The sequence below is a fragment of the Asparagus officinalis genome, chromosome 8, assembly GCF_001876935.1.
Source record: "Asparagus officinalis chromosome 8, Aspof.V1, whole genome shotgun sequence".
Taxonomy (NCBI): Eukaryota; Viridiplantae; Streptophyta; class Magnoliopsida; order Asparagales; family Asparagaceae; genus Asparagus; species Asparagus officinalis.
The window spans coordinates 92,940,530-92,950,926 of NC_033801.1; the positions used below are offsets into that span (position 1 = coordinate 92,940,530).

General features: G+C 47.6%; 1 protein-coding gene across 1 annotated transcript in view; it reads left to right on the forward strand.

The window, feature by feature from the left end:
* Positions 5,391–10,397, forward strand: part of LOC109821534 — a 7,553-nt gene continuing 2,546 nt past the window's right edge. The window contains exons 1-4 of the mRNA XM_020387715.1: positions 5,391–5,453; positions 5,878–6,004; positions 6,322–7,137; positions 7,393–7,469. Coding sequence (XP_020243304.1) covers positions 5,391–5,453; positions 5,878–6,004; positions 6,322–7,137; positions 7,393–7,469 — 1,083 coding nt within the window. The remainder of the gene's footprint in view (positions 5,454–5,877; positions 6,005–6,321; positions 7,138–7,392; positions 7,470–10,397) is intronic.

Sequence of the window (10,397 nt, forward strand, 5' to 3'; positions counted from 1 at the left end):
CCTCTTCAGAGTCAAATGACCAAACCTTACGACAGTTAGGGTCGTTTGAGCCTTTCGGATTCTGGGGGTGTGCCACCTCGAGTTTCCTTTCCAGCTGAAGATAGAATATAAAATTCTTCCTCTTCAGAGTCAAATGACCAAACCTTACGACAGTTAGGGTCGTTTGAGCCTTTCGGATTCTGGGGGTGTGCCACCTCGAGTTTCCTTTCCAGCTGAAGATAGAATATAAAATTCTTCCTCTTCAGAGTCAAATGACCAAACCTTACGACAGTTAGGGTCGTTTGAGCCTTTCGGATTCTGGGGGTGTGCCACCTCGAGTTTCCTTTCCAGCTGAAGATAGAATATAAAATTCTTCCTCTTCAGAGTCAAATGACCAAACCTTACGACAGTTAGGGTCGTTTGAGCCTTTCGGATTCTGGGGGTGTGCCACCTCGAGTTTCCTTTCCAGCTGAAGATAGAATATAAAATTCTTCCTCTTCAGAGTCAAATGACCAAACCTTACGACAGTTAGGGTCGTTTGAGCCTTTCGGATTCTGGGGGTGTGCCACCTCGAGTTTCCTTTCCAGCTGAAGATAGAATATAAAATTCTTCCTCTTCAGAGTCAAATGACCAAACCTTACGACAGTTAGGGTCGTTTGAGCCTTTCGGATTCTGGGGGTGTGCCACCTCGAGTTTCCTTTCCAGCTGAAGATAGAATATAAAATTCTTCCTCTTCAGAGTCAAATGACCAAACCTTACGACAGTTAGGGTCGTTTGAGCCTTTCGGATTCTGGGGGTGTGCCACCTCGAGTTTCCTTTCCAGCTGAAGATAGAATATAAAATTCTTCCTCTTCAGAGTCAAATGACCAAACCTTACGACAGTTAGGGTCGTTTGAGCCTTTCGGATTCTGGGGGTGTGCCACCTCGAGTTTCCTTTCCAGCTGAAGATAGAATATAAAATTCTTCCTCTTCAGAGTCAAATGACCAAACCTTACGACAGTTAGGGTCGTTTGAGCCTTTCGGATTCTGGGGGTGTGCCACCTCGAGTTTCCTTTCCAGCTGAAGATAGAATATAAAATTCTTCCTCTTCAGAGTCAAATGACCAAACCTTACGACAGTTAGGGTCGTTTGAGCCTTTCGGATTCTGGGGGTGTGCCACCTCGAGTTTCCTTTCCAGCTGAAGATAGAATATAAAATTCTTCCTCTTCAGAGTCAAATGACCAAACCTTACGACAGTTAGGGTCGTTTGAGCCTTTCGGATTCTGGGGGTGTGCCACCTCGAGTTTCCTTTCCAGCTGAAGATAGAATATAAAATTCTTCCTCTTCAGAGTCAAATGACCAAACCTTACGACAGTTAGGGTCGTTTGAGCCTTTCGGATTCTGGGGGTGTGCCACCTCGAGTTTCCTTTCCAGCTGAAGATAGAATATAAAATTCTTCCTCTTCAGAGTCAAATGACCAAACCTTACGACAGTTAGGGTCGTTTGAGCCTTTCGGATTCTGGGGGTGTGCCACCTCGAGTTTCCTTTCCAGCTGAAGATAGAATATAAAATTCTTCCTCTTCAGAGTCAAATGACCAAACCTTACGACAGTTAGGGTCGTTTGAGCCTTTCGGATTCTGGGGGTGTGCCACCTCGAGTTTCCTTTCCAGCTGAAGATAGAATATAAAATTCTTCCTCTTCAGAGTCAAATGACCAAACCTTACGACAGTTAGGGTCGTTTGAACTTTCCGATTCTCGGAGTGGAGATCCCACTTCTAGTTTCATCCTGCGGATTCTGGAGGTGGAGATCCCACCTCGAGTTTCCCTTTTTTGCTGGAGATAGAATATAAAATTCTTCCTCTCCAGTTCTGAAGATAGAATATAAAATTCTTCCTCTTCAGAGTCAAATGACCAAACCTTACGACAGTTAGGGTCGTTTGAACTTTCCGATTCTCGGAGTGGAGATCCCACTTCTAGTTTCATCCTGCGGATTCTGGAGGTGGAGATCCCACCTCGAGTTTCCCTCTTTTGCTGGAGATAGAATATAAAATGAGTTTCCTTTCCGCCTGAAGATAGAATATAAAATTCTTCCTCTTCGGCAACGGGAGATAGAATATAAAATTCTTCCTCTCTCGTTTCTTTTCCACCGGGAGATAGAATATAAAATTCTTCCTCTCCTCGGACCTTTCCGATGCTCGGAGTGGAGATCCCACTCCCAGTTCATCATTCCGGATGCTCGGAGTGGAGATCCCATTCCCAGTTCATCCTTCCAGATACTGGGGGTGGGGAATCCCACCTCAAGTTTCTTTTCCAGCTGAAGATAGAATATAAAATTCTTCCTCTTTAGCACCGGGAGATAGAATATAAAATTCTTCCTCTCCTCGGACCTTTCCGATGCTCGGAGTGGAGATCCCACTCCCAGTTCATCCTTTCTGATGCTCGGAGTGGAAATCCCACTCCCAGTTCATCCTTCCGGATTCTGGGGGTGGATATCCCACCTCGAGTTTCCTTTCTAGCTGTAGATAGAATATAAAATTCTTCCTCTTCAGCACCGGGAGATAGAATATAAAATTCTTCCTCTCCTCGGACCTTTCCGATGCTCGGAGTGGCGACCCCACTCCCAGTTCATCATTCCGGGTGCTCGGAGTGGAGATCCCATTCCCAGTTCATCCTTCCAGATACTGGGGGTGGGGAATCCCACCTCTAGTTTCCTTTCCAGCGGGAGATAGAATGTAAAATTCTTCCTCTCCTATTTTGACACAACTTTCAACTTCCAATCCGCGCACTTGGTGCATGGGGAATTTTATCCCGAATCCTAAGTAGGGATAAGTCAACACCTAACACGTGTTGCCGGGTAGCCTATTCCCGTAACAAGGGCAAAGTCTACGTATTCAAAGTCGTAGCATTAAGTCTAAGGGAGTTCATTCCTTTAGCACAACGTTACATGTGGAACGGATTGTTTTCGGTGAAAGTCGGTGTTTTCATTGCTTTTGAATCTGTTACAACTTCAAATGTTACAACAAGAATGCAACCAAAACAAAGATTACAACTTTATCGAAAATAAACACGAGATCCCGTTTTGGTGCGGTCTCGCTTGCGTGGGTCTTTGGCCTGTGACGGGGATGTTGATATCCGTGGACCACCGGGGCAATCAGATCCGGTCCGGATAAATCGGACAGAGTTTCGTCGATCCGCGTGAGATCTAGAAACTTCTAATCCAGAAATATCGGACAGAACTTCGTCGATCCGCGTGAGATCTAGAAGTTCTAAGCGTATACCTCGGCTAAAGCGAGGTAATAGCTCTTCTTAGTATTAACGCTAAAGGCTAATACTAAGGAAGGATGAGAACGGGTGATGAAGGCTGATTTAGACCTCTCCTCCTCGGTTGAAGTGCTCGATCAGTGTTTGCTGCAGCAGGGCTTCGCCGAGGCTCTCCAAAAATCCAGATCATTCCAAATGAGGTAAGGGGGTCCTATTTATAGGAAAACAAGAGGGGGGGCGTCCGCACAGATCTAGGACACCCCAGGGGTGTCCGCACAGATCTGGGACACCCTTGGGGTGTCTCCAAAAATCCGAGACACCCCTAGGGTGTCTCGGAAATTCCGAGACACCCCTGGGGTGTCTCGGAATTTCTGAGACACCCCCTGGGGGTGTTTTGGGAATCCAAGACGTCCGTAGGTGTGTTTTGATCGTTTCCCCGTAGATTCTTCGTACGAACTCGGATTTGAGTGATTCCGGGTGCGTTGGATGCGTGAAGAAGAGTTCGATCCGCTCTGATGGTTGGATTGTCTTTAGAGTAGTCGAGGCACGGAGGGCATTGTCCTTTTTGCGAGCGGTGCCGGGCTACCCGATTGGTCCGGGTCTTCGTGATTCCGAAGTCCTATCCGCTCACGTAACTCGTCGATTCACTTTAGTCGTTCGTCGACGTCGATTAGGCTCATGTGGATTGGATGGTGACGTTCATCGTCGCTCGTTAACACTGAACCGGTTGTGGAGAACTATAGGCAATTTTTGATGCCTACAGATACCCCCTCCAAAGTGTTCCTGACTCGTTTCTTTTATAGAAGAGGCTGGAATACTTTGGATGTGATTGATCTGGCCTTCAGTCGGCGTAGTTAGCTTCAACTCTTGACTCTTTCGATTTTCGATCTATCCGATGCTTTGACGAATAGCCTCGTCTGGCCGTCGTTGGAGTCTCGAGCTTGCAGCTGATGAATTGAGTTTGGCTCGTGTCACTGAGTTGACTTTGAACTACCTCTGCCACATTATGCTGGCTTAGGGTTTTGGATCACCGTGTGTTGACTTTTTGTCGCAACGCGTTGACCGGCGTTGACCTAGGGTTATGCGCTGACCGGCATTGACCCTTGGGGTTTCGGATTGTCAAACGTTGACTTCTGTCGCAATGCGTTGACCGGCGTTGACCTAGGGTTATGCGCTGACCGGCATTGACCCTTAGGGTTTTGATTCGTCAAAGGTTGACTTTTGGTGCAACCCGTTGACTGGGGTTGACCTAGGGTTACGCGTTGACCGGCTTCGCCCTTAGGGTTTTGGATCGTCAAACGTTGATTGGTGTGGATTTTTATCCTCAAACGTTGACTTTTGTTGCAACCCGCTGACTGGGGTTGACCTAGGGTTACGCGTTGACCGACGTCCACCTTAGGGTTTTGGATCGTCAAACGTTGATTGGTGTGGATTTTCATCCTCAAACGTTGACTTTTGGTGCAACCCGTTGACTGGGGTTGACCTAGGGTTACGCGTTGACCGGCGTCCACCCTAGGGTTTTGGATCGTCAAACGTTGATTGGTGTGGATTTTCATCCTCAAACGTTGACTTTTGTTGCAACGTGCTGACTGGCGTTGACCTAGGGTTACGCGTTGACCGACGTCCACCTTAGGGTTTTGAATCGTCAAACGTTGACTTTTGGAGTTCGTCAATATCCACCCATTGGCGAAGAATCGGAGTGTTTTGGGGCTCAAAAAACAATTTAGGGGTCAAACAAGGTTCGGAGGGGTCAAAACAGACTCAAGACGCCCCGGGGGTGTCCCGATAAAACCGGGACACCCTGGGGTGTCTCGGCTTTGCCGAGACACCCTGGGGTGTCTCGGTTTTGCCGAGACACCCCATGGGGGTGTCTTGGTTTTCGTGGTCCCCCCCTCTTCACAATCCTATTATTTTCTTGTAAAGATTGCATTTTTATTCTTGTAGTAGGCAAAGGTTGTGTATGCACAATGTTTTGGGGTGTTTTGTGCAAAAGAGGCAATATGGCCGAATTTTGGGGGGCTTATTTGCAAAATGGGACTGAAATTTATGAGGGCTTATTTGCAAAATGGGACTGAAATTTTGAGGCTTGGATTTCATTCCCCTTTGGTAACAATTGGGATGGGTGTCTTATGCAAAAAGACCATACTTTATTGAGGGTTTTATGTGCAAATATGGGGCTGAAAACTTTGGGGGCTTATTTGCAAATTCGGCCAAAGAATTGGGGTGGTGTTCATGTAATAGAGGACTGAAGTTAAGACCTATATTACATGCTCATTTGGCCGAAAGTTTGAGGGGTACTTTAGGCGAGAGGACCAAAAGTTGTTAGAGGGGTTTATTTGCAAAATTGGTTAAATTCTGCAAAAGGGCTCATTTGCAAATTTTAACCAAAATTGTGGGGTACCGGGGTGTTATATGATCGAATGTGACGATCATGACCCGGGTCACGCGTGTCCTTGACCTAGATTTTGGCCTTGAACACAAAGGGTATTTTGGGTATTTCACCAAAATTCACCGCGAAAACGATCATTGTTTTGCGGGCACAAAATTGGTAGGTTTAATTAGACTTTAACTGTAAAATCCTATTTATTTATAGGATTTTAAGTCCAAGTGCTTAATTTCCCTTTCTTAAATTTCGTGTATTCATATTGTACCTGACAGATTGCTTTTCACTGCAGATTTCCGATGTCTCCTCGTCACCATCGATCTTCCGGGAGTTATCCCCATTCGCAGCACAGTGAGGAGGAGGTTCCCACGACGTCTTTCCCGGCAGACTTTTCCTTCAGGGGTGAGAATTCTCTATTTCTGTATCCCTGACTGATCCCTTAGCGGGTCATTAAGGAAGAACCGATACCTCTTTCGCGGAGGTTAAGGTTTCGGACTTGTTTTGCTTAGCCAATTCAAGTCTTCGGATATATTGGGGCGATTCTTGTGTTGTCTTACACCTTGTAGTTCGGTATATGTTGCCACGTTGTTCACGTGATGATGCATACCGTTCTTCCGGTGTAGGACACTCAAAATCGTCTCTCCAATTATTCCGTGAATGAGCTTATCATTCTACTTATGAGACGGATTTTCTGACTCCATCTTTGTATTTTATTGCAGTTGAATTCCCCGCGGGTAGTCTTCCTGCTCATGCCAATGCCGGTTGTAGCCGGGAGGTTTTTTCCTCCACTTCCATTGGGCAAGTCATTAGCCCATTCCCACAGTTTGACCAGGATCGTTCTGACGATTCCTGCCGTTTAGTACGGGAAGGAGGGCGCCATTGCTTGCGCCAGCTTATCACAGACGCCACTTTTACCGCTGATTCTACTTCCACTCAGGCTTTACAGAAGCCGAGCTTCTTGTTCGGGGATCATGTCGAGGACCCCGCTATACTGACTCTTGGAGAGGAGCACTGGCTGACTCTTGATGGAGGAGCTCTTTTATACATTCCATCAATTCCCCGCCAATATTCTTTTACCCATTTGAGGAGACAGGCCGTGAGGCGACAGATGTCCTGGGATCTTACTAAGGATGCTGAGCGAGTCCCGTGTGGATATACCTCTCATTCTAAGACCCCTGGTTCTGGCGGGTATCACCATATTCGTGGTCTTTGCCCAGGGATCACGGGCCTTGATACTGCACCCCCAGGTGAGACGTCAGCAGCTGCCTCTACTGTGGGTAATCGTCTGGCTCTTCTGGGGAGGCGATTACCTCCACCAGAGCCCAGATGCTATGGCTGGGCTTCCTCACTAGCCAAAGGGTGGTGGGCGCGCATGACTGATTTCGTCTTGGCGCGCTGGGAGAGGGATCTGAAGAGTAGTGGGTTATATGCACCCATACGAGCTACTATGTACGGAATCCCAGTTAGCTGTCGCCATTTCTTGGCTTTGCTGGAGACTTATATGCCCGATAGCAACACCTTCCTGACCAGCGGTGGTGAGCTAGGGTTGGCCTTGCACGAGATGCATTATGTTTCGGGTCTTCCGATGGGGGACTGTCCGTATCAGGAGTACTTCCCTACGAACCAGCAGCTGGAGTGTATGAAGAAAGATACTCCGGACATGTATGACACACTCTGGGATCTTACTTGCCACTACTACACTTCCTTGATCCAAACTTCTCCCCAAGCGAGAAGGAAGAGGCAGATCAGCTTGAAGCAGTTTGCCAGCTACTTGTTCCAGAACTTGGAAGGTGATTCCAGTGCGCCCATTCATGAATTAGACGTGTTGACCCCTTCCGCCGTTAATGAGTTGTTGGAAAAGGCTGAGGTTCGTTCCTACACTATCGGCAGTGCTGAGGGAGCTTTTCCCGCGGGGACCAAGTTTCGCTCTTTTCTCCGCCGCGCACAGAAGTCTATAGGGTCCCGGACGCTATTAGCAGGCTACCTTGCCCTTTGGTTGAAGAAGTGTGTCGTCCCGCACCAACCTTCTGACGCTCTACCCATCGAGGTGCTCTTCCCTGCAGTTCAGCTGGCTTATGGGAGAGAGCTTTCCCTGCTCCCAGCAATGGTTGCTAGTATCCATTGCGGGCTCAGGGGTCTGGTTAGCAGTTTTACACATATGGGTTCTGAACCATCAGCTGAGCTGGTTTGCCCAAAGGTTGAGCTCCCTTACGCATATTTGATGGCGTGGCTCGTTCTTCACCGTCCCGACTTGATGTCGGCCCCCAGCGTTGTTGACATCCCTGTCCCCTTCATGCAATTGTTGGAGCAGAGCAGATGGTTTGGGAGCAAATTTAGTGATGTTCAGCGAGAGCTCCGGGTCCGCAAGAGTTGGGAGTTCTTATAATCCGAACCCTCACCCGTGGTCCCACAAATTCATAAATTGAATAAAGCATAAAAAATGCTAAAATTATGGAGGATATACCTGAGGAAAGGCTCGAGAATCCGACAAAAACTAGATCTTGAAAGGTGCTCGAACCACGCGCTCGAGGGGCTCAAAGGAAACTCTAAATATGGAAGTTTTGAGAGATTTCTCAGTCAAAGATCCGAAGGAAGGTTAGATCTAAGACAAATATCAAATTTTTAGAGAGATCGGATGCTTGAGGGAAGAGAAAAGCAAAAAATAGACAAGAGGGGGGGCCGGCCCTAGGTGGAGGAAAAGAAAAAGAAAAAAGACCCCTTTTTATAGGGTGAACCGGGTTGAACCAAACCGAACCGAACCGGACCGGACCGGTTTTGAACTAGAATCCAAATTGAAGCCGAACCGAGCATCGAAACGACTTCAAATCGAGCGACGGTTCAGTCCATCATTCACTCACTCCTCTCCCATTTGTTCGGAAGAGTCGGAGGATTTTTTGAGCCGATTTACTGCCTTTTTTGGCTCATTTTAAGCCGGTTCAGCTCATTTGGGCACAGAAATCACTCCAATAAGGTATATGAGTATAAACTATTCCCTATTTTTGGTTTGAGAAGTTCCTGGAGAATATGTTTTTATAAATATTCTTAAGGATAACTCAACAACACTACGCCGGACAACGCGTTGCAAATAAAGACTCGACGCCAATCGATGTTTAGCTAAAAGATCAGGAATCAACTCCAAGTTTAAAATTCCAACAACGGTCAGAAAATAAATGCAGCACCGGAACTCTTACAGATATTCGACAAAGCACCGAATAGCCTGGAAGATTGAAGGAATCAAGAACGGAGATCATTCCAAGGTCCCGTTACACCGAGTGAAGGTGGGGACGATCATATCCAAAGTATTCCAGACTCTTCTATAAAAGAACGAGACTGAAATACTTTGGAGGGGGTATCTGTAGGCATATAAAACTGCTTATAGGTCCCTTAGCACAGCTCGGCACAAACCGACGAACCAACGAGGCGACGAGATCGACGAATCGCACGCAAGCGACGGAATGCATCCATACGCGTTCGGGATCAAGCCAAGTGTTAAAGAATCAACGAGTCATCCAACCGGGAACAGACTCGGACGAATCACGATCGAATCAAGATCAGTTTCGGACTCGAACTCAGAAGTGGATTTACTGCCAAATCAGGAATCAGACTTACTGCCAAATCAGATCAACAAATCAGAGTTTCAATCAACCAAATCACGGACAAAACCGGAAAACGGACACAACACAAAAACTCGGAAAACCCACACCTAAGGGGGCTCGGCTTAAGCCGAGCCACCCAGAGGTGGCCGACGTTTCTCTGTTTGCGGGCACTGTCCTGAGAGCCTATAAATAGGCCTAGAGATGTTCATTTTCAGGGGTCTGAATTTCAAGAGCCAAAACTCTGCCGGATTGAAGAGCGAACTCGGAGCTTTGAAGACTTGAAGACTTGCACATTCGGATCTGATCCTCGGCGAGCATCCACGTCAGAAAAGGCAGGATTTCGAGAGGAAGAAAGAACAGATCTGAAATCTACACGAGATCACACTCCAGATCTAAGCTTGGTCTTAGATCTCGAGATCCGAGCGATTATTCCCTTGGTGGACTAATCCCTCCCGGCTATTATTCCCTTCGTGGAATAATACCCGTATAATCGTGTAGATCCGACCGGATCTAGATCGCGCGGTGGTCCACGGATTAACCCCGGCGCAGGCAAAGAACCCACCAAAACGAGCGACCGCAAAACAGGAGCTCGTGATTTGTTCACAGAAGGAAAGTTGTAATTTTTCTTTATTTTCTTTGATTTAGTTGTAACCGGATCTATAAAAGACCGGATCTTTGTAATCCAAGATGACAATTATTTCAATGAAAAAGAAAACAGTTTTCCCCGCGAACAATCTGGCGACCACAGTGGGAGCCGACGATCTCGCCAACGAGATCGATGCGTCGCAGCCGCGGATTGCAATCCCGGTCGTGGAGGAGGTCGAGTACGAGTTCGACCAAGCCAAGTTCGAGGAGTACGTGTCCTCGTCCGGATCTACCTCCCCCCGCAAGTCCAAGAAGTTCTCCTCCGGGAGAAAAGCTCGTTGGTTTGAAGCTGCTCGGGAAGCCCACGAAGCTCTCAACCCAACTGACGCCGAAGTTGCGTCAAATGAAGTTCCACCGACCTCCAATCAGGTCAACCCAACTCCCGCCAACGCCTCCACTGTTCAGGGCGTTGTGACTCTCTCAAAGAGAGCCCGCCAGAGGCGTCGTCAACGCCTTGCGCGGCAACTCGCTAAGGCGATGGAGTCTATGGACGGATTCCGCTACAACGCGGAGTTGAAGAACAGAAGAGGCAAACAGCCTCAACCACCAATGAA